Source organism: Arvicanthis niloticus, chromosome 4 (genome assembly GCF_011762505.2).
Source record: "Arvicanthis niloticus isolate mArvNil1 chromosome 4, mArvNil1.pat.X, whole genome shotgun sequence".
Classification (NCBI taxonomy): domain Eukaryota; kingdom Metazoa; phylum Chordata; class Mammalia; order Rodentia; family Muridae; genus Arvicanthis; species Arvicanthis niloticus.
The window spans coordinates 113,776,507-113,801,670 of NC_047661.1; the positions used below are offsets into that span (position 1 = coordinate 113,776,507).

General features: G+C 37.2%; 1 protein-coding gene and 1 long non-coding RNA gene across 4 annotated transcripts in view; one reads left to right on the forward strand and one right to left on the reverse strand.

Annotated features, from left to right (window-relative positions):
* Positions 1-9,958, reverse strand: part of LOC143442138 (uncharacterized) — a 42,771-nt gene extending 32,813 nt beyond the window's left edge. The window contains exon 1 of the long non-coding RNA XR_013110142.1: positions 9,663-9,958. This is a non-coding gene — a long non-coding RNA (uncharacterized LOC143442138). The remainder of the gene's footprint in view (positions 1-9,662) is intronic.
* Emcn (endomucin) overlaps positions 1-25,164 on the forward strand; it is an 84,269-nt gene that overhangs the window by 52,688 nt on the left and 6,417 nt on the right. For 2 of the 3 annotated variants that reach the window (XM_034500543.2, XM_076933285.1), the window contains exons 5-10: positions 12,235-12,273; positions 17,721-17,810; positions 18,047-18,100; positions 20,004-20,099; positions 23,218-23,242; positions 24,326-24,387. In XM_034500543.2, the coding sequence (XP_034356434.1) occupies positions 12,235-12,273; positions 17,721-17,810; positions 18,047-18,100; positions 20,004-20,099; positions 23,218-23,242; positions 24,326-24,387 (366 nt within the window). The remainder of the gene's footprint in view (positions 1-12,234; positions 12,274-17,720; positions 17,811-18,046; positions 18,101-20,003; positions 20,100-23,217; positions 23,243-24,325; positions 24,388-25,164) is intronic. The other variant, XM_076933286.1, reaches the window with a different exon arrangement.

Sequence of the window (25,164 nt, forward strand, 5' to 3'; positions counted from 1 at the left end):
GAAGAGGAGGTCAGGGTGCTGAAGTTCATAAAATTCATCTGGGCAGCAATTTCTTGGATAAATTCACATAACAAAATCACATAATAAATTCACATAACAAAATTGGATAAATTCACATAAAATCACATAACAAAAATCACCTGAATAAATAAATAGACAAAGTGGTAGTATTTTACAGATACTAAAAACCTTCTAACTTGAAATAGCCATGTATTTAATAAGTTAAATACATACATATATATATATATATATATATATATATATATATATATATTACACTCAGACTACTCAAGAGCAGGAAAACACTGAGAAAATGAGCAAAATACTTAGACATGTCCCAATAAAAGAATGAAGATCACCAAAAATCTATACTCATTTTAAATCATAATGAGATATGACCTCATATTTTAGAATGTCTTTTATTAAAATGATAAAAAAATGTTGATGATAATATGGAAGAAAAGAAACCTTGGTAGGTCATTGATGGAAATAAAAATTAGTACAAACACTGTGGAAGACCATATGGATATTTTGCAGAAAATTAAAAATAGAACTACCATATGATCTGGTAACTCCAAACACACACACACACACACGAAGAAATATATGAAAATATAGATGTAGATTTAGATAGATATATCCAAAGAAATAAACTGTATTTGGGGGACATATGCTTATTGCTAGGTTTATTGCAGCTAAGTGGAATAGGCCTAGGACAGAAACACAAATGGTTTATAACCTTGCCTATGTGTGGACTCTCATGAGGTCTAACACCTGAGAGCTTGGCAGTACAGGCCTAAAATTTTAGCAATTTAGAAAGCTGAGGCGAGAGGAACTCAAGTTCAAAGCTGCAGGGCTGCATAGCAGCCTGGGAAACTTAGTAAGACTCTTGTCTCAATTTTTTTAAAGATTCACTCAGAAGCAGAGGAAAAATAGTTAAACAAGAAACTGGGGGTGGGAGAAATTTAGTGTAGGTATGACAATGTTCTGGTTAGATAGCAAGTATCAGTTCTGGGAGTCTATCTTACAACACACCATCATTGTTAAAAATAATAGAATATATGATTGGAAACTGAAAACAGACTAGACTATTATGAATTATCACAAAGCAACTGGTAAATATGTGATAGAACCTTTCTACACTGTATGTGTGTTTGTGTGTATATATATATATATATATATATATATATATATATATATATATATATAGTTAGGTGGCATATACTTCTTACAAGTGTGTGTTACTCTTAGACTTTTTTAGATCCTATTTTTTGTTGTTGTTTGGTTTGGTTGGGTTTTTTCTTGGGTTTTATTTTGATTTGGGGTGTTTGTTTGTTTGTTTTGTTTTTTTTTTTTTTTTTTTTTTTGGCATTACTGTGACAGGTACCTGACCAAAATAATTTAAGGGAAGATGGTGCTTTTGCTCAGCGTCATAAGAGCCAATCCACAGATACATAGTAATGGAAGTGTATGGAAAAAAGGGACTTCTCATCCCATAGCACAGAAAGAACAAAATTGGAGCTGGCATGACCCCAGTAACAAACATAATTTAGCAAGGCTCAGTCTCCTATTATTTCCCAAAATAGTGCTAGCTGCTCACCTAGTGTTTATAACATAAGCTTGAGAGGAATAGTTCATATTCAGAGTGTACATGGTCAGAGTATAGCATCCTGCCCCTGGGTCCCAAAGGCAAAATTACTTAAGTAATTTCCAATATACTTTGTTGATTGACTCAAACTAGAGTCACCTGGGAAAATGGAGTTTCAGTTGAAAAACTGTCTCCATCAAACTGGTCTGTAGGGATCTTTGTGAGCATTTTTCTGATTGACATGGAGGGCCCAGTGTTCTGTGGGCAGTACCATCCCTGGAATGGTAAGTCTAGGAAGTTTAACTAAGGTAGGTGAGCAAGCCAAGGGAAGCAAGTCAGTTAGCACCAAGGTTTCTGCATCAGTTCTCCAGGTACCTGCCTCAAGCTCTTGCCCTGTCTCCATCAGTGAAGGACCAGTAGAGTCAAAATAAGCCCTTTATTCCCTAGCTGTGTTTTATGGTAGCAACAGAAAAGCAAACTAGGTGCACAAATTGCTCTAAAAATTTATCAGTTTCTTTTATTGAACTGTTTGTTCGTTAGCTCAGAGCTAGTAGTCTGATGTCTCATATTTCTATAATAGATGATGCTAAGTGAGCCTTGTTCATGAAACAAAAGATAATTCAAGTCATAAAATATTCACTGCACTATGAGACAAAATATACATAAAATGCAATCATCTCAATGAATGCAAACAAAGGCTGTCACAAAATCCAACACTTCTTGAAAGAAACACTCATTGAAATGAGTAAAGAGAAATTCCATCAACATGATGGATTTAGGAGAAAGAGATGCCTGCAGCTGACTTCAGATTTAGAGGAGAAAAGCACTAAGCTTTCAGGAATTAAGCAAGGGTGTCAGCCTGACTACTTCAACAGGGCACTCAGCGTCTAGAGCAATTAGACAAGGAAAGAAATTAAAGATTTGCAAATAAGAAACAAAAAAAGGAAAAACGGCTCTGATCTGAGAGGATGGCGTCTGTATATTCTAAACAAAAAAGAATAGACTGAAACGAAAGCTAGGATTAATAGATGAGTTTTACAGATGCAGAGGCCACAACATCAACGATTTTATTTTGCACTGGTAACTAATGACTTCTAGAGGAAATTAGGAACACAAAATTATGTTAGACATGTCCAAAATAATGAACTTCATAGAAATAAATCAAATCAAGAAAATTATAACTATTCTCAAGTATTCATTGAGATATTTAGACTTTGGATCTGTTTTAATTTCATGGCATGATTTTTTTTTTATTTGCAAGCTTTTTATAATAAGGTTTTGATTGAAACAATGTTGAAATCTGATACTCAAGCCTATAAAGACTGCTGAAAAAATTAGTCTAATGGATAGCCAAGGAACATTGAAAGCTAATGATTTTCATATGGACAAGCGCTCTGTAATACAATATATCACAGACTTGGTAAAAAAAAAAAGTCTCAACATTTTACATAATTTGTTTTAAAAATTATCTAGTATTGAATTTATACCAGCATTGTGGTGAAGTCTATAACTGCAAAATGCATGAAAACAAAACAGGGGTTCAGATTTGATTATCTAAACAACCAATCTCAAGAAGTTGGGGTTTAAAAAAAAGCAAACAGAAGGTAGAAAATAATAAAAAGAAACGTGAAACTAATTAATTAAAATCAAACAACAATAAAGTAGATGAATAAACTATAAAGCTGTGCTTTTGAAGGTGACATGACAATAGAAACTGGGGAGAAATGCAACAAAGAAGGGAAATGCTACAGAGGAAGCCCAGGAAAGAAACAATCATTTGAAATGTTCTGGGCCCCAGTGATCCAAAGACCCCAGAGCATGTAACTGTACTACTGGAATAAAGAGTGATGAAGGTGGGCAAAAAATATTTCCCCAATACAACAGACAAGCAGATTCAGGAAGTGTGATGAACATAAAATAGAAAACAAAACAAAAACAGAAAGAAACCACACTAAAGATAAAGGAAAAATCTTGAAATAAGCTCTTTAAAAAGGATACATTAAGTAAAGGAACATGGGAAATCACAGCAGAGCTTCCTCAGGAACAATGCCTGCCAGAAAACAACAGAGAACATCTTCCCTACTAGAGAGGAAACTGTCACCCTCATGTTCTGTGGGGACTTTTACAGACATGCAGAGCTGAGACATTTTATTATGAGTAAAAACATTCGTCAGGAGAGAAACAGCACCAGACAGAAATGCAGGAAAGAGCTCTGAGAGTGAAGAACTCATGCATGGATACAAAAAGTGTTTACCTTATTTCAGTCTCTTCAATAGAGAATTAATTGTTTGTCTAAAACAACATAGCAAGTGCCTTTGAGGCATGACATATACGTAAACAATATGTAGAACAATATAAATATGTGTAAACAACATGAGTTTTGAGATGAGGGAGGTAACTATATTGTCGTAAGCTCAATAATGGAGAAATTGTAATCCTAAAAGAAAGCTCAGTCCAGTACTGACAGATGGCTCAGGCCTGTATACCATTTACCCAACTTCCAAACTCAGCACCAGCATCAGTCAGCTCAGAGCTCTGCTCCAGGGATATCCAGTGCCCTCTTCTGGCTTCTTGCAGCATCTGTGTGCATGTACACATACCCATAAACAGACATACAGATATTTAAAATGATTTTTTTATTAAACATTCAATCCAAAAGGAGTTGACCAAAAAAGGGAAAAGAATACACAGGAAATTAAATACAAATGTCAATCTCTTTAGTTTTAAATCAAGTACTATGGTGACAGGAATGATATCATATAACATAAAGTGGCTTAAACATTTCTTTTATAAAAGTAAGTCTTAAATTGAACCAAAATATGGCCCAACTACTTTTGGAATTTACAACATATACCAAAATTACACAAACTATTCTATAAAATGGAAATAGAAAAACACACTACCTATTTTAGTCTATGAAGCCACAATTAATTACTCTGATATCTAAACCAGAATTTAAAAAAACTTTAAATATAAATAGAGAGTTTAAAAATAGGGGAAGATATGCCAACATTGCAGGAGTTGGGTTAACAGATAAAAAAAAAACTGTTTAAAATAAATAACATTTTAGGCTTAAATAGGGTCATTTCAGTTTAGTCAGCTCACTAAATGTCTCACCAGTACTGTATGAAAAGGTCTAAATTTTTGACACATTTTGGATGACAAACTGCTTACATGAGAAGGTCCATGATACATGTTAGTTCATGACACATGTTAGTTCTAGGCTCTAAATAGCCAATGTGTGTACATCTCTTACTTAGAGCAAAGATTTCCTAACCTGCATTGCCCTTTGCTATCTCACAAACATGAATTGCCTTCCATTTATAATGGTCCAGAGTTTAAATGGCCATTCCCCATCTAAAGAAATTTTTTGTTGTGAAATAAAATCTGACACTTGAAATTTTAGGCATTCTATTTTAAAAACAGAAAGTGTGTGTTAGGGGAAAGGGGAATTTATTATTTGGAGTGTTGAAATTTAGACTACTTAGCTCTGAAGAAGCTTAATGAAACATGCAAAACATTTTCAATAAAACAAAATTAACTGCAAAACCATCTATCAAAAAAATCCCTTGGTAAGAAAACCAGAAAATATGAATGAAAGGATATCTCAACTTTGAAAAATTACTGTTAAGTAATTTATGTTCAGAGAAATTTTAGCAGGTGCATGATGGCACTGAACGTGCGATGTTACACAAAGGAAATCACTCTACTAGCTAGTGGCTAACTAATCAATGCCATCGAATAAGCATTTCCAGGAGTCTTAATGAACTCTTGTGGTTGCCAAGATCACCCCTTTCCTCTAAAGTATAAAGCCATCCACCATGGCTCACTTCTGCATAGAAACTGTGTCTGTGATCCCTGGTTCATGTGAAAGGAAGGTGGGAATTTCTGGTTTCTTTCATTCACAAGGCTTAGAAGCATGTCTGTATTCATATCCCATGGAAGAAAGCTTTTATTCTTAGTTCCAGTGAAATACTTCGTAATTCTTCACAGTACCTTGACTATGATGAACCATTGGAGCAGTGGCTCTCAACTTTCCTAATGCTGTGACCCTTTCGTACAGTTCTTCATGTTGTGGTGACTTCCGGTCATAAAATTGTTTTCGTCACCACTTTATAACTGTAATTTTGTTACTGCTGATCATAATGTAAATACTGTGTTTTTCAATGGTCTTAGGCAACCCCTGTGAAAAGGTCAACACCACAGGTTGAGAACCACTACATTAGACACAGTTAGGTTGATGGAGGCCCTTGTGGCAGTATTTATAGTGTACATACAAAGATTTTATAGAATCAAAATAGTATAACTATGGAAAAAGGACAATATTTTCTTCCACCATTTTTAACATACAAATTTTAAATTACTATATCTTTAGGTTGAATTGTGTTCGGAAGTTTGATTTTTAAAGTTCCTTTTTGAGTCACTGACTTGAATTAACTTTTAAAAATTGTTAAGTGAATTTTGGCTTGAGATTCGGCCAGAATTTAAGCAATTTAAGCAGAATTTTTGAAACGCTGTCATGCATGCAAAATTCTGCTATCTTGTACTATATCCTTACATGCTGTGGCAGACATAACATTGATAGTCATCAAACTTAAGCATCAGTCAACTGAAGAATGTTGAAGATACTCTTCGTCCTGTGGTACTAAAGGCAACTCTCTATGTAAAAATAAACAGACACACCCAACTCGATTGTATAAATTATGCCTTCCTGTTTAATAAATGTTAAAATTATATGTATGCCAGAGGAATAATTAAACTCTTTTCTCTTTTATTTATTAACACTAAATGGTGATTTGCATGCCCATTTTATAAAGTGATGTATCTGTAGCTGTATAAAAATGTTTATAGTCAATAGAAGGACATCACAGCAATTTACCCCCTCACAATTCTAGTATCAGAAAATCTGTAGTTGAGTTTGCATTAGGGTTCAGTCTAGAGGCCTAGAATGGGTTCTCCATCCGTTTCTGCTGACTGCTGGCTGCTCTTAGGTGCCTTGGCTTGCAGTCTATTACATATGCTCTCATCCTCATGCCACCTTTGGCTTGTGTGTCTGTACATCAGTTTCTGCTCATGCCCTCCTAGCCAGGCTATGCGTGTACTTTCATCAAGACATTTGTTACGGATCTACGGCCTTCTCTAATCTACAGGAATCACATGTCAAGATCTTAACTAAATTATATTTGCATAGCTTCTTTTTCTTTTCAAATAAGGCCAGAGAGTCCATATCCATACAGCTTTTGGAGGAATGTCATTAGGAAACCCACTTCTGATCAGGGACTCACATTGGCTCTCAGTGTACCAGCTTTGTTGTCAAATATTCATCATCTCTATATACTTCTAATTTCCCTGGCACTAATATGAGGTTTAAAAGAAATGCTAACAACAGTGGGATTTTTTTTGTAGACAAATATCTGAAGTGCACTGGTATTACATGTGAATCTATTAATCTTCTCATCCAGGGTTTCTAGTTTGGGACTAAGGTGTTGAAAATGTGACATTCTCTTTCCCTGTGATATTGTGGTTTGGGTCCCATATACATCTCCCAAACTCTTACCTTAAAAGGTTGGTGCTCACATAGCAATGAGCAGAGGTTGGACTTTTGGGTAGTGATTGGCTCATGTGGGATCTTGCTTCATGATGCTATATTACATTTATGGGTTGCTTTGCTGAAATGGCCTTTGTCAGCTTGCCCTTGTTATGTTCCAACATGACATGTTGCCTCACCACAGCTCAAAGCAACACTACCAAGTAACTGTGGACTGATACCTCAGAAACCATGAGCCAAAACGTCCCTGCCTTGATTTCTCTTAGGGAGCTTGTTGCACTTAGCTACAACTGTGTACATTTTGTAAGTTTCTGAGCACAGAAGGAAAGAGGCGCATACGGAGCACAGAAAGGAAAGCGGTAGTAGATGAGTCCAACACATGGCTGTGGCTCCCACATGTCGCCAAGAATACAGCCGAACACACAGCTGTAAACTACTTAAAACATCAGGAGGCATTTCTGAGATCATTTTCTTAAATGCTAACTCAATTGAACAGAGATTCTTAAGTGTAGATCATGATGTCATGGAATAATATCATCAGATATTGTGGTAGGAGAAGTGAATTCATTGTTTATAACTAGATTGGAAAGAGGCAGCCTGTATATGGCCAGAAAATAGCAAGAGAGACAGAGACAGACAGAGGGAGGGAGAGAGAGACAGATCATAATTCCCCCTCCCTAGAATGAAGTCTGACAAAGCTGAGGAAAGAGAATGGGGAACAAGATTATGAATTGTTATTGATTATGATTTGATGGCACATCGCAAATAAACTAATACAATAAAAAATTTATGTGGCAATCTATTTATCATTTATCATTAATCATTTATCATTAATGTTATCATTACTAATCTATACTATAACTATTATGCATGTCTACTTTTTAATAATAACATTTATGTACAATAAATAGGTTACCAAATAAATTTCCTTATCACATAATTATTTATGCTTTATTGTGTAGCTTACTTTTATACAAACAAAAGTAGATTTCAAAATAACTGAGTAGACATTTTAGAGGTGTCACTATCTGACCATGAGAATAGATTACACCCAAAGCTTTGTTCTTGAAAATACCACACCTGTCTTAAAGCAAGCAGTGGTGTCTCTGATTATGCCATGAGCAAGTTGGGTTTGTGGTTATGAGTAATGAGTCACAATTCAAAATGCTTAGGTAATGAAAAAAAATAAACATGAACATTTATTTGTGCTGTGGCCTTTGGTCAGCTATAAAGCTCCTCTGAGCCTTGGGTTTTACATTAAGAGTATTTAAAAGAATAAATCTGGGATGAGGAGATTGCTCACTGGGTAAAACACTTGCTTTGGAAGCATGAGGACCTATGAACAGATGCCCAGCACCTCCTCAACATCCAGGCAGGACTGTATACACCTCTACCCTGGAGCTGAGAGGCAAAGACAGGCTACTCCCTGAGTTTGTTTAACAGACATTAAAACTTGTTGGGGGCTCCAGGTCAACCAATAAGAAACTCTGTCTCAAAACCTAAAGTGGAAAGCAATTGGCATGACACCCAACATGAACTTCTAGACTCCGTAGACACAAACACGGACAAGCACACCTTCACACACTGAAACACACACAACACAACACAACACAACACACATACAAACACACAACACACAATGCACATGCACACACATACCATGCACGTGTGCGTGCACGCACGCGCGCACACACACACACACACACTATACACACACAATTTGCATCCTCATAGCGTCCTTATGAACATTAAAATGAAAGGAAATAACATCCTTATTGAATGTTCCTTTCAAAGCATCATAGAGAATCCATCTCATGCCATGTGATTGTCCCACATTTCAGAAAACAGTAATTTATCTGAATCAATGTTTCTTTACGAACTGTTCTATTTATCTGAGTCACTCACAAAGATTTAACCACAACTTTCTTCTTTCTCTGGCTAGCTACTTGATATCATTTGCTGCTGGTACCAACAGAAGGAATCCACAGAACAGTCATCTTAGTCACATGCCTTAGATTAGACAAACCAAAAATAATCACATGTCCATGTCTACTGACTTAGTATCCAATGACAGAATAATACAATGTAAATTGATCATAACTTACTTTACAGTAGAAATAGGCATACATCATGTATAAAAATAGCCCTCTATATTCCTTCTCCTGCATTTAGCATCACGTTTATGCCACTGTTGTTTATTATCTGAAAACACAGTCTCCAGTATGAAATAAGCAGTTATTCGCTGTATTCCTGGTAAAACTTTCTAATTCAAATGATAATGTTAAGCTGAGCTTTGGAAATATATTTACAGTAGTCAAGACCACAGTTTCATGGTACAGGATGAAACTCAACAGCAGACTTCAACAGTTCTGTCTTTGACTGATATTCCAACTGTGAGATATTAGCAAAAGCATCCCATATGCATTTGAGATGTGACTTGCCTCATTTCCTCTACAGATCCAACTGTGGCCTCCTGACAGCACATATGTGTCCTTACGGTTATAAATAAAAACCAGAGATACTCACATTTAGCCATATGCCGTAGCATCCATTTGTACTGAGATTTTTATATTCTCCAAACTGAGTCTAGGTTTAAATGTTGTATACATTTAAAACAGTTTGTTGTCTTCAAACTATTTCCTCTATTTCAAGAAAGGGGCACACATTCCTTTTTATTTTTCCTGAAATGCTGAAAATCAGAGCCAGGCATTGAACATGCTAGGCAAGCACTCCTCCAATGATCTCAATAAATCCTGATTTATTTAGAGATGAGCTCACTAAGGAGCTCAGACTAATCTCAAATTTGTGATCCTTCTGCCTCAGCTTTCCAAGTGCTCGAATTATATAGGTTTTTGCCATTATGTCCAGCTGTATTCTATCTTTGATTAAAATTTGATATCTGTAGAGTTTTGTCCTCAGTATGTTATTCCTCCATGTGCAGATATAGGTTGACCTCAGGCAATTCAGTATAATGAGGTGAATTGATGTGTTTCTTTACATTCCAGAAAAGTTTCAGGGCATAGTTACACTTCTTATCTGATTTACTTTCACACCAAATTATTATGCATTTTGGAGACTAAAAAAATTTCAAATAAATGAGAGTCTGAAAGTTTTGTCTGTTACAAGCTTAAAATATTTTATTCTGAAACGAGTCTATCAGCAGGAAAGGCTGTGACCTGATATTAATAAAAGAAACGAAGGCTTTTGAATTTCTTTGTATTCAAATGTTATCTGCTAATAAATATTTTAACTGCATTTTCAAAGTGCAGCATAATGCCACTTTCAAAAGTATTTTAATTAGTTATCAAAAGCAGAAATTAATTATATAAGCTATATACTTAGAATGTTTAAGAGGAGAGAAACTGTCTATTTCAGTAAGAGTAGATGGGTTTGGAACCAAAGGTCTAAACTACCATTGTGGGTCTACCTTTAAGAAAGCAAATTAATTTCTCTCAGGTAATATTTGCAGATCTGAAAGATGGTACCTCTCATAAACATCAAACTTACAATCCGTTATTCTTTTCCATCTGCTAGAGACATATGATGGCACATCCAGGTAATAGGTTTTGGAACTACAGCTCTACAGAAGACAGAAAATCTATTCTCGTGGAGATACAATCCATCAGACAATAAGCAATCCTTCAAACAAAAAGTAAATGTGACTGTAGTAATAAAATTGAAGTGGAGCAAGAGAGAGAGAGAGAGAGAGAGAGAGAGAGAGAGAGAGAGAGAGAGAGAGAGAGAGAAAGTCAAGTGACAGACTTGTGTGAAAGGGTGTGCAGAGACAGTTTAGGGGGGTGGTTTGAGAGAACCCTGAGACAAAGGGAAGAACAAGAGAAACACAGGTCTGGAAGAACCCTTGTGTTTTCAAACCTTTAATCCATTAACACCAGGTACAAGGTGGAGCAGAGTTAAAGAGGGGGCTGAAGGGTCAGAGAACTGAGGAGTGAGGTAGGGTTCCTGATATTCTACGAAGACTGTTCAGCCACAGTGTGGAACAGAGTGAGTCAAGGTTAGCTTTTAAGAGATTTTCCTAGGAGCTCTTGAAAACTTGATGAACAGCAACAGAGCAGGTGCTGGGAAAGACTGAAGTTTAGAATGGACTGTTAACCTAGAGCTTCAGAATATATAGGAATAAAAAGAAAGGAGATCCCAGAAGGGCCACTATTTTCTGGCCTTAAGCAACCAATAAAGCAATGGTCCCTTGCACTGATCCAAGAAGGCAGGAGAAGTAGGTTGCAAGACACCACTCAGGGGTGCTGTCTGAGCTGTGATGAGTTTGAGTTACTAATGTTGGCTGTTGAACTGAGTACACACAGGAAGCAAATAATTTGTGAATGTTGTCATTCAGCTTCTGTTTGTTTCAGAAGTATTTTCTATATGTTTCACAAAGCAAATCCTCTTCATGGTCCATGTCTTTAAAGTCACTGAAGGGATTTTTATCATGATTCTTTAAAGTGACTATCCTTGTTGGGATCTTTCCTGGACTGTAACCACCATCCAGGAATCCCATAAGTTTTTAGTGTGTGTCTCTCTGACTCTTTGTGCAGCTTTCTCAGGTAACATGATGCACCAGGTCTTAGTAGGACAATAGCACAGGATACCCCCTCCATACAGAAATTAAAGTACTTATGGCTCATTTTGTTATACTTAGGTATTCCATGAGTAGAATTATGTAAAAATGACCTGTGTGGAGATTTTATAACCTAGAGAAGCAAAATATGAACCCCTGCAGATTTTTCTAAATAAAGTTTTGAAAAAGTACAATTGCACCCTTTCCTTGGATATTCCGTATGACTGAGTTCATACCAGAAAGCAGAGCTGAAAAGTTGGGACAGACATTTTGTAGTACACAAACCTAATATATTTGGTCCTTTAAGAGGAAGTTACGAGTCTAATGATTTGTAGACATGACAATGCCATGGTGAAACTGTTGCTCTGAGGTTTCTTGTAATCACAAAGCTCCACGAGTCTATTATCTGGGGCAACAAATGAATCCAAAAGAAGTTGATGTCTATAAAACGTACCTTTGAAAGAACTGTAAAACTGGATATTATATTCAACATTTAATTTTAGTGTTTTTATTTTTGCTTGAAAGCTGAGAATCAGACCTCAATTGGGACAACAGAAATATCAGGTAAGTTCACTTTCTCTTCTAAGAGTATTCATCAGAATATGATAAAAATGAGACCAGCTAGGTGTACATATATGTATATGTATATGCATATGCAAGCTTGCAAGGATGATGAATTGGAAAACAGTACAAGACAACTAAATATCGGGAGGCTTTGGGTTTAAAAAGCTGAAACTAGAAATATGCAGGGCACGCCTGAGGACTACAACAGAGCTAAGTAGAGCCAGTCTTAAAGGAGGAACCTATAGATATCTCACCGCAATTCTGGTTGTATTAGTCAGTGTGTCCTCTCAAAGGAGTACACTGTCACCTACACTGACACAAAATCTTGTTCTGACATCCAAAAGGATGTTGGAAATAACAGTTAAAACCAGAAATGGTGATACCAACAAGTTCCCATGTCTGGACACCTGACTTTTATTCTGAATTAACATTCAGTAATGGAGGAATGGAAACTATAAAGAGACCCTTGGGATAGGGAAGATTTCAAGGCTGATCTATTTTTGACTTTCTGCATTTGTAGAGGATTGTGACCTTCCTTCTTTCTCCCTGTTACTAGTGTAGATGGCAAATCGTAGAGGTTCTCATTCCTTGTGCCCTTCAGCTTATACAGAATTAGAAGATGGAAGCAAGATAGTTCAGTAAGTGACATACTTCTCCATGTTGTAACATAAAAATAATCACATGGTCAGAAGACATGTTTGTACTTTCTACTCAATAGAGTAAGTTACTGTGCATTGGGTAGCTTCTTCATGTGTGTGCAACATGAAGAATTTACGTACAATTTCTAAAGCAGGAGAAATTCAAACTTTAATGGACAAAGATACGACATCTTAAAAGGCTTCAAACTGAATGTGATGCCGTGCTAATTATGCAGAATAGTATATTTAATCAACTACCAACAACCAAGACAGTCAACAAGCATTCATTTTATTTCCATTATTTATAACATTTAAGAAAGATTTGGAACCTGCCATTAAAAGATCACTTAGGGAGATTGGTCAATATTATAAACAACTATAATAGCCTACCAGTCATGTAGATATAAAATGGTTCATCTCAAGTGAGCTCCAGGCAACTTTATGAATGATCAAATGAGGTGCACATACTTTCTAAATGAAAAGAAGCTAGGAAAAAAAAATCAAGAGTCCATCAAAGAAACCACCTTCAAAATTTCAAACTGCCAGATTATCCTACCTATTCATTTTCAGATGAGCTCAGAGCTAATGAAGACACGAAGGGAGCCATTAAAAACTTGTGTGAGGTATGGATTCCCGAGAGGTACAGACAAAACATCGCACGTTGCAATTTTAAGCCATGCTGGAATTTACGTTTTCTTACCCTCATTATTCTCAAAGCTGATCTTTCTATTCCTTTGACAAGAGAACACATCCCTGTGGATGAACACACTCCAGAGGATGGCCCCACTCCCAACCAATTATTGGCAATGCAAATTGGAATCAATGAGTTATTTTTAAAAAATGAAGTTGCAGAGAAAAAGAGTGGAGCTGTATCTGAAAGGAATTGTAGAGAGGAGCTGGAGTAAATATGATCAAAATACACTGTATACTATTCTTAAATATTAATAACTGCTTAAAGGATCCCTGAGTGAAAGTGAATATAATATGTCTCACTGTATTGGAGGAAATAAATATCGTTTGCTTTAGTATTTTATAAAACACAACTACTTATCTCAATCTTCCAGATAAATATAGCTAATAGGATATGTGTATAGAAAGATATTTAGAAGGATTTTGGAGCCTGAATGTTTATGTGACCCTGCAGTGAACAAGCTGGAGTCCCAGAAAACTGACAGTATAGCAGCCTAAATTCAAGGATGTAGCGACCAGGGATTCTGATATAGAAACAAGGAATCCTGATGATGTGTCTTCAGGCAACACAGAAGAAGGGTTGAGGAGATGGCCCAATGGCCAAGGCACCTGCTTAACAAGTATTAAGGATCCGAGTTCAGTTTCCATAAGCCATATATGAACAAATGTCATAGTGCATGTCTGTAATCCCAGTGTATTTATGACAAAATTGGAGCTCGATCTCCAGAAGCTCACTGAACAGCCAGCCTGATACATAGAGATGCAAAGCAAGATGCCCTGTACCGAGCAAGATAGAAGTTGGGGATGCACACCCAAGGTTGTCCTCTGACCCCTGTATATGCTGTATATGGGTAACTATTATAGTAGCATCTCTGCTCTCCTCTAGCATTCAGCACAATATAAAGATTACATAGTACCTTCTTTCTTTAAGTTAGACTGTCAGCTATGTTATTGCAATGTGGACATTAAGCTTGGTAGGAAAGCAGAAGCAAGAATAGACAACAGAAGACCATCCATAAAACCATTAGAAAGGAGGGGGCATGCTGTGTGTGCAAGTTCCCTGCCCTCCTCACCTCCAAGAAGATCTAGAAAATGAGGCATGCAGTCCTCTGTGCAGAGTATTCTCCATTGATTTTCCCATTTTATAGTGGCAGAATCTCAACATTTCTACTCAGTGAGGATCCACTCATGCTAGGAATACACCTATCGTAAACTATCTAGACTTGGTAGCTTCTGGTTATATAATATCAAAATAAGTAATTGATACTAGAATTTGATTGGTTTTCATGCTTAGAAAGTTTTAAAAGTGTCATAAAGGAATCCTCCACCCCAAAGGAATCTTAAAGTTATTCAAGGCTCTCAGGAAGTGGTGGGCATTATCATCCTTGCCAGGTTTTTATCTGGCTTGGGGAATCACAGCCACCTACAATTCTATAACTTGAGTCCTTGGAAGGCCATTCTCAAGTCCAACTGAAATTTCTTACGACATCATTAAAGTCTTCTGTAAGTTCCCAACGACTTATGACATTTACAGGACAAATGTGTGCATAGTGCTGCATGCCTTTGATCCCAGCACTTTGGGGGTGGGGGAGGGAGGCAGCTTTTAATCACCTCCTCTACATAATGAGTACAGGATAGCCAGGGCTAGATAGTGAAACCTTCTTTACAAGATCAAAAAGTGGACCCACTCAGCACATATGGGGAAAACATTTTGGGGATACATTTCAATGCAATAGGTTTGCCTCTAAGAGAACTTGCTTCACATGACTTGGTCTGAATTTTGACCTGAAGTTAATAAATTGCATTTAAATTGGGACACAATGCCTCTATAGCTCAATAGCCAACACAATCACAAAAATCAGGACCCAGTACAAACATGTATGATCTGAGAGCGACATGAGTTCCAGCTTCTCCCTCTCCTGACTAGAGAAAAATATACCTGAAACATAGAGATGTCTGAAAAGTCAATTTCACAGGGCTGTACATACTCTGAATTTTTTAGGAGATGAGACAAACTGTCTTTAGTTGGAAAGTTCACCTTCCTAAAAAACATAATCATACATTATAACAATATCATATAGAATATATTACATAATGTTGTATAATTTAAAATAACTATGCTAGGATCACTTATTCTCCTAGTCCATTTAAATGTGCTCTTATTTAATCTTTATAGCAAGAATATCTTGTAGAACTATTTTAACCCCATTTACATGTACGAAAATCAGACAAAAAGGTTAAATCACTTGCCAAGCCTCCACAGGAAGTAAGTCTTGCCATTAGAGTTTAGCTCTGGCACTTAGCTTTCAGAACCACGTTGTTAACGCCTGCATTAGTCTTCACCCGCCCCTCCTCTGACATTGTTATTCTGGTAGAAATTCAGTGTAGCACATTTTAAACACAATAAATGAAGATCATCAGATCACACTATGAATCCCTCTTGTTATTGTCAGAGAAATGTGTGTGTGTGCATGGGTGTGTGTGTGTGTGTGTGTGTGTGTGTGTGTGTGTGTGTGTGTGTGTGTGTGAAATTCAGAAAAGATTTCTCAAGAATTCCAGTTACAGGAAAAACAAAAATAGAAACTTGCAAGTTTCTGCTTCAGTCACACTGACTATTCACTTAAGGGCGGGTTATCACAACAATCTTCTGAGCCACAGTGGTGAGCACTGACCCTGGGCAATCAACTCGTTTTTACATGGAAAGCTTGGGGTGGTATAGTTTAAATCAGAAATAGTCATAAATCAGCCTTTGGCCTGAAAATAAGGCGGTAAAGAGGGAGGATATGGAATCTTGACAACTAGCTGCTCTAAATCCAACAACCATTGGTTATTGAGCAAGCCATCTTGTCCTCTACCCAAACACCTAAAAGGCTATTCACCCCCACGCAGCCCTTGACACAGGAAAACACAACTAACAGTACAGAGCTCTCAGCGAGCTCCTGCCCTGATGCTTAGTGTTTCTTTTCTTTCTTTTCTTTTTTTCCTTTTTCCCCCCTGCTTTGTACACTAGCCTGACATTTCCCTTTGTTCCTATGGGCCTGTATCCAGCTCCCTCCCACAGATCTCTTGCCTGGCAAGCAAAGTGTCGACTCCCAACATGACTCTGCCCCCACAGAGCATGCAGCGTGTGCTATGCTGTGGGTGGCAGAGGAGAAAGGAACCATGGCAGCCCTAGAAATATCAATCTTTCTGGTGCCATTATGCATGACCTCAGCACCTCTACGGGGTCCTAAGCAAAGTGAAAATGTCAGTGCAGGGAAGCAGTTAGCCTTGTTTAGTGCACACTGGCGAAGACAGGAGCTGGTGGGAGGGATGGAGAGAAGTCCTTTGCATTCTGGAAGCATTGTAGAAAGATGAACCAGCAACTATGATACAGAAGAGTATGATAGTGAGATGCAGTGCATTATGTTACATGTATTAATCTATGTTGTCTTATATTTAAAATTTTTTATAATTTTATTAATAATAATAATCTGCTTAGCCCTCTGATTAAATATGGAAAGGACATTTTCCTTAAAGGAAAAACAATCATGGTCAATGACACAATCTAGCAGTCATTATTCAGTGGAAGATGTTCATATAGCTGTAGAGATAGCTGTAGAGTCTTATGCAGGAAAATCAAGAAGTCTCTAGCATTTCTCCTGGACTTCTTATCAAAGGCTACATAGTGATGTTTTATCTTTAGCCATTGGAAAGTATAAAAAAAATCAGAAGTTTTCTGCATTTATATCTATTTTAAGCATGTGTGATAGACAAGATACCATTTCTTAATCTTAAAAATACTTAAAATGTGGTTAGTGTTTATCATAGATTTATATCTCACAAGAACATCATGCTTTGGGTTCTATGAACTGGGGACTAGAGTATGAGACTTGTTCAAATTTTCTTGGCCAGTTCTCTGGATAATGCAATGCAGATATACAGTTCGTGTGATGCCGAAGTCAGTCATCTTTCCAGGAGAAATATGTGAAGTCCGGCATTACCATTTTATATATTTTCTTATACAGAAATAAAGTATTTTCCCAGATCTTTAGAAATGCAGACTGTTTAAATCTACAAAGAAATCCAATATGAAGACTCAATACCTAAACTGAGCCTGGGCTTGTGATTTTCCTATAGCTACCAGTCAACTGCCAGATGCTTCGCCCAAAACCCCTGAGACACCCTCTGCACCTTTCACAACTGCAAAAACCATCTCACAGCTTCAAGGTATGATTTTTGTGTAACTAAATGGAAACTTCCTCTACTTTACTGTTCTTTGTGGAAATAAACACTATCCATCTTCATTTTTGAAACATACTCTTACAAGGTGAGGGAAAATTTTGCATTTGCAACATCATAACTATAAATCATGAATATTTCCTTAAATGGGAGTAGGAGGAGGGTTATGTAGCTTAACGTATTTATCAAAGACGACTTAGTTGTTTTCTTTCTCAAAATAACAGATACTGAGGATGGGAAGATTGCAGCCACCCCACCAACTACCCCCTCCTATTCCAGTGAGTAACATATGTATCTCCGTTCACGGAAAAAGGCACACAGAATACGTAAATGAGAACAATGAAGGCATGGGGTTGTGGATAGCCTGTTCTCAACTTTACTCAGCTTCTGACTCCATTATTATCCAAACTACAGCCTGCTCTAAAAATTCTTCATGAACCTGATCTTAGTTACCACACCATGACCATTTTCTTTCTCTTTTCCCCTTTTTGCTTTTCTTTTCCACTTTCGTCCTGTGGTAAACAATTAGCAGAAAAGATAAATAATAGCTGAATGGAAGTGTATTCAGCTGAGGCAAAATCTCTAATCTCCACACTAATAACTTTTGTTCACGTCATAATGCCATATGCCTTCAACATATTCATTTCCATTTGTCAATTAAATATTCATAAAGCAACCAAATTATAAAAACAATGCTTTTTTTTAACCTTGATGGAATTCTATCATATTGATTCCAATTAATTTTATTTTAGCAAAAACATATATAAGCAATATAACAACTTACAGATGTGCCAAGTCTGAGTAAAGAACGTTCAATAGTTATAATTTCCTTCGTAATTAACAGTAAAGTGAATGTATGTGGGGCTGGAATTTCAAGTGATTATCTTTGGTTTCAGTAAAACCACTTCATTGAATGAGATATCACAGAAAGAACTGACCCACTGATTAATGCCACTTTCATTTTGAGGAATTAATAGTGTCACACAAAATCTATCTTAAATTGTGCTTAACCGTTGACTTTTTTGTTTTGTTTTCTTCTTTTTTTATTGGTTATTTTATTTATTTACACTTCAAATGTTATCCCCTTCCTGGTTTCCCCTCCGCAAACTCCCTATCCCATGTCACCTTTCCCTGCTTTTATGAGGGTGCTCCCCTACCCACTCACCCACTCCTGCCTCACTGCCCTAGAATTCCCCTGAGCTGGGACATCTAGCTTTCACAAGACCAAGGGCCTCCCTTCCCATAGTTGCCCGGCAAGGCCATCCTCTGCTACATATGCAGCTAGAGCCATGGATCCCTCCATGTGTACTCTTTGGTTGGTGGTTTAGTCCCTGGGAGCTCTGTGGGGTCTGGTTGGTTGATATCGTTGTTCTTCCTATGGTGATAATGAAATGTAAACTAATCTTCTGATGAGTTGGAATATTATTGCCCCTTGATAAATAGGTGAGAAGCAGGAATGCAAGGAAAGCAAGGAATTCCAAGGAGTGGGATACCCGACTAATTTGCCCACACTGCTCCTTTGCTACAATCACCAAACTTTTACCGTTGCAAACGACTATCACTGTAAACTCTAAAAGAAAACAAAACAGAACCCTCTTGTTAACAAAAGCAGGAAAACCTTCCTCTAATTCACAACAGCAACACACCCTTAAAACACATGCACACATGTGTTTGAGCTATGTTGTTAGACTTTCTAAAATGTTATTTAATCAATCTATTTATGCTCTTTTGCACATTTTCTATTTTTATGGCAACATGTTGAAAAGATACTTACAAGTCTCACTCAGCCTTAGAATTAGAACCAGCAGTAAGCTGCATCTTTTTTTTCAAGTAACTTTATTATAAAATACATATATGTAGATAGATAGATAGATAGATAGATAGATAGATAGATAGATAACTCTAGTCTTTTTCCTTACTCCCCTAGCCTCCAGGAAGATGGGAAGCCATCTCTTTGAGATTGGTAGTTTGTTTAAGAAAGGCTGCAAGGGTGACATCAAGTGGATATGTCAGAAATGACAAGCAGAGCAAACCCATAAATCATATTCATTATTGTCTGAAATAGACTAGTGGTTTGATAAAATGTTGTTTAAAGACAAAAGCACACATGTTCTATCCCGTGTGGTCTGTTTGTATGGAATCAGCACCACTCGAGCTGACGATGTTCCCAATACTTTTCAGGTATTATTTTGCCCGTGGTTATTGCGCTGATTGTTATAACACTCTTGGTATTTACTCTGGTGGGTTTGTATCGAATATGCTGGAAGAGAGACCCAGGTAAGGATTGGTCTTTTGTTTTTTGGTTTTTTTTTTTTTTCATTTTGTTTTCCCAAAAGTAGAATGAGCAGTTGCTTAGTGCAACCTTGAACTTCAACTGTTAGAAAAAGTGAAGATAGATATCACGCCACCCAATCACAAAGGACTAGGGAGCAGGTAGAGAAATTCCCTCTGTGCTGTTGCAAGGAACAGTGTTTAAGATTTGTTGGTAGAGAAAATATAGATAAGCAATTCATGCTGATTAAATACCTTCAATTGTGAAGCTAGTCATAGGTATATGCTCCAAAGACCCTGTGCAATAGTATGCATGGTCAGAGTAAGCAAAGGCGTATGGAAATTTAGTTTAGAAGCCCATAATCTCAAGAATCATACTCTGGGACGCCTTTCTCTCCTTAAGAGGCTCAGTGTCTTTCCAACATAGGTACCTTTCATGGCAGTATTACGTAGTTTATTTTTTTCTTAAATAAACTTTCTATTTTAGAGTAGATTAAATTAATATTTCAAAGTGGATTAGTTATAAACATAAGAAATTTCCTCATATTCCTTATCTAGAGTTCATAATTATCATCATCTACTACAAAAACAGCAATCTGTCCTCATAATAGCGTAGCTTAGAACAGTATATTTGTTAGAGCTAAGGAGTCAATGCTAATGAATTATTTCAAACAAAATTCTCTATTTTATTCATGTCCCAAGTCCAAGGGTGATGCTGTCTTTTGACTATATGGTTTGCCCACACCTCCCTCTGCTTGCTTAGCTCTGCCAAGTTACTCCAAGGCATCTGCCCATTGCCAGACCTCTGCCCTGGACTTGCTGTGAAGTTCAAGTTTTCATACATTCATCCATACTTTCCTTTTCCTGGAACATCAACCCTACCTACCCTTTGGCTTATAGAACACTTGCAACTTACCTTATAGGAGTCAACCTACAAGCATTGACTGTACACTTCTGATGACATAGCACTTCATTAAGCAGAACACATCATACTTTTACATTTTTAGTTGGCAAAATTGGATGACAGCTTCATGGTGCAATAGAATTTTTACTTTGCTCTATGACTGCTTTGCCTGTAAGCCCATTAGTAATTGTCCTGTTATAAACCACATTAAACTTCCCCTTACATTATGCTAGATATATATCAGGCCATTTTAAAATGGCCAATGAACTAGACCTTTCCTTAATTTCCATTCTAACTATTTCACTAACAAAATTCTACCTGAGCCTCTTAAGCTATTACGAGGGTAAAAGGTATTTATTTTTATATGGCTTATAAGCTGCACTCTTACTTTCTTACCCCAGGACACTAATGAATGTGGTTTAGGCCAGCCACCGACTGTGCATCTTACAGACAGGGTCATGGCAGCAAAAGGAGAAGTTAACAGAGCAAAACAGTGGCATTTACTCGAGCCACTGGATAGGAAATAAGAAAAAAATAAACAAATAAAAAACAGTGGGCTTTCCTGTAGAAAGAAGTGAATAAACTTCATAATGTCTGAAAGATACATTCTAATCCAGTTCCCAAACAGAAAATAGTACTTACATAAACCAGCTTTTTCCCCATGCTTTTAAGCCACCAATCTTATTTCTATGGGAATACAACCATCACAGTTGAGACCAGTGGTGTTAGAGTCTAGAAAAATGGATAAAAACTAATATGTTAAATCCACTTCTAAAAATACTGTGTACTGCACAAGACTTGTCTAAACTGGAAAACTTTGGAAATGCATGAGTTAAAAGTGACATTTTCTATTAAAGCTGACTCTAAAGGAATAAATCCTTATTGCTCTACAGTTATTCCGGAGGTGTATGGTGTTCTAAAACCAAGTGTGGAAATTATATAATCACCCGAATCTATTTGGTTCCTGTTAGCCTTGTTTCCACACAGAATTTCAAGCATTGTTATCATTAAATTAGCTCCATTAAACACCTGCAGTTAATCACTCTTTGAGTATGTGGACGAGAATTCATTACATTCAGAAAATTAGTGAGCCCACTCCGCTCTCTGGAAAACAAAATGAATCAGAAATTGGAAATTAAGCTTGTCTGAACCATGTTGATCACAGATCGAGCTTTGGTAACACATGCCTGGTATATATGCAGAAAGTTTATTGGAAGGCATTTATCTGCTAATTACCTCATTGTTACCATACTCTAAGGGAAAAAATGCTAAAATAAGCACTCAGATATTTATCAGCTCACTCTGAAGGGAGGCTATGAACAGCACAAGTAACATTACATTTGACACTTGTGGTAATAAAAATTACAGTTGGACCCTGAAGATGGGGAAAACATGGTAGGACATCATTAGTGGGCAGCATGGGGTATGATAGGTTAATCTTAGGTAATTAGACTTGTAGTTGGATGTCTCATTTTGGGGAAAAAAATAGAAGCAACCTGAATATTAATGTTAGCCAAGATCTTTATGAAAATCAGTAACAGTCAAAGGCAGAAGAGAACTACGTAAGAGGCCCAACAATGAGCTGGGTTAGATATGACGAGAAACTGACACAGGAGCCAAACAGAATGGGATGGAAGTGGGAAGCAAAACAAAGGAGTTGAACAGCCTAGCATCTGCTTCCTGAAGGCCATGGTCCTACAGTATGAACCATTCTCAGAGTGAACCCAAGGGGTTTCTGTCAGACACTTGGGAAGCTGCCTGGAAGAACATACAAAAATTTAGATACCTCAGTGTCACTTGGAAGGCCATTCTTGAGAGCCTGAGTCACTGAGGTACAATCCAACACAAAGAAAATCTCCATCCTCACTCACCACAAATACAAGGATTTGTTTCCCAAGGAAGAGTGATGTGCAAAGTAAAATAGAAAAGTCTTTTCTCTGGTTGAAAAAGGCAACTCAATGCTTTGAGAAGTTTCTCAGAGATACCATATATTTGGAAGTTTCTAGTGTCCATGTGATAGATAATCCCAGAAGGTGCGGTCTCAAAGTTAAGTGATACTCTATGGTAAAAATAAAACCAGAACTAACTTCTTTGTTTACATAACTGCCCCATGCCAGGCTGTGTTGACTAGGCCTCAGGGAAGGCCTCTGGGTACCATGTAAAATGTAAAGAGGAACCATCCAAGATCTCAGGTTTAATAACAATCATTTTCTTTTCTAGGCACTCCAGAAAATGGAAATGATCAGTAAGTCGGGCTGCATGGTCTCCCCCATCCCAATTTCCAATCCTGCCATATACATAGAGAAAATCTGTGGACTTATACTTAACATTTTATGTATTTGTTATAGAGAAGCTATGCTACATGGGATTTGGCTATTTGTCAGAGCTACTTAAAGACAACTAAAAGAGACAATTACTTTTAGACATGGATAAAGTACGAGACAGAAAACAAGAAAAAAAATGATGAAGAAAAGATTACGTGAGGGGGCAGAGGATAAATATAACTAAGCAAAATCAATAAACCACACCTAGCATTTTAAGATAGTTTTCCTAGTGAGGTGTTCAACATGTTCACCACAGCTAAGGCCTCTAAGTAGCTTTGTAGTACCGGTACTCTGAGTGTCAGAGCAAGCAAAGTGGCTGGTAGTAAAACAGGCAGCTATTGCAAGCAATGGGTTGACAACCCAGGATACACTGTGTTACTGATAAAACACAAAAGCCATGGATGTTTTCTTTGTTGGACTAAATGTGTGCCCGGCATTTACAGCAGTGGTATGTTGGAAGGTTTGTTGTTTTGGTTTTGGTTTAGTTTCATTAGATTGTAGCCAATAAGGAAATAATAGTTCTGGAGGCTCTCAAGATGTCCAGGGAAAGGAGCTGCATTTTGAAACTAGAATCCTGCAAGCAGCAAGGAGAAGTCTCTTTAAAATAGTTGGTTCAGACACTAAAATCTCAAGATCTAATAAAAATGAGTGTCCTTGGAACTCACCCTCTGATCAGAAAGTTCACAAATGTTTCCATGTCTTCTACTCCATAACACAGCACTGAAGACATGCAATTTAGACCTCATGAACTCCATAATCTAGGTGATGTTTACGTAAACTGATGGTTGCCAGGGTGACAGTCTTGCGACCTGCCTTCTTTCTTCAAAAAGCACTAGAAAAGGTTGCACAGTACATATGTGTTTGTAGTAAAGATAAACAGCATTTGCCGAAGAATCTTAGAAAAACAACTTTGCCTTTTCTTCATTTGGGGGCCACATCTGCTTCCCCTTGAAGAACACTGCATATGTCTGTGGAACTAACCTAAGTGTTTCTGTCTTAAACAGGCCTCAGTCTGATAAAGAGAGTGTGAAGCTACTCACTGTTAAGACAATCTCCCATGAGTCTGGTAAGTTCCCATTTGGTTAGAAGACAGCTGGTCACACAGAAATCCCACAACAACGTTGAGTTTTAGTCACATGAAACCCAACGCAAAGCAGAACTTCTTGAGAAACAGTTCAGCTGTAGCTCTCAAGAAATGCAAATTCCTGTTATGAAGAGGAGGGGATCTTTAAAATGTCATTTTCATAAAATGGAGAGTCTTGGGCCTTGCCTTACTGGAGCTATGAGATGAGGAGTTGTACAGGAACTCATACTGATATCTGCACGGAGCAGGCTATAGTAAAGACCACTTGAGGTTCTCTCCCACCCATTTCTAAAACAATGACAGCGCTCACTAGAATCATGGGTTTCTCAAGAGAACACTACTACACCACTATCAACAACAACCCTAAAATGAAACCCTCTTGAGTTCTGTTTTGCAAACTGAACGACAGATTTGGCTCTCTCACAATGAGATGGTACCTCTGTCAGTAAGTGAAGTTGACCATGGTAGATAAATGACGCCCCCTCCCCATATAAGTTTCCTTTTCCTTCCTACGGGAGTTGTCAGGACCCAGGTATAAAGCAGGAATATTATCTTGGGAATATTAAGAAGTAATGTCTGACACTTTATACTTTCACTGGTTCCCAGTTGGATTTGGGAATCATACTGCTTTCAAAATTACTTCAAAGGTAATCCAGCTGTTTTCCAGGAAAAGCCCTGGATTGGATAGAAACTGGTGATTCTGAATAGATTTTAATAGTCTAGAATTAAGCTAAGTATAATGACCCCCAAATGGCCTGA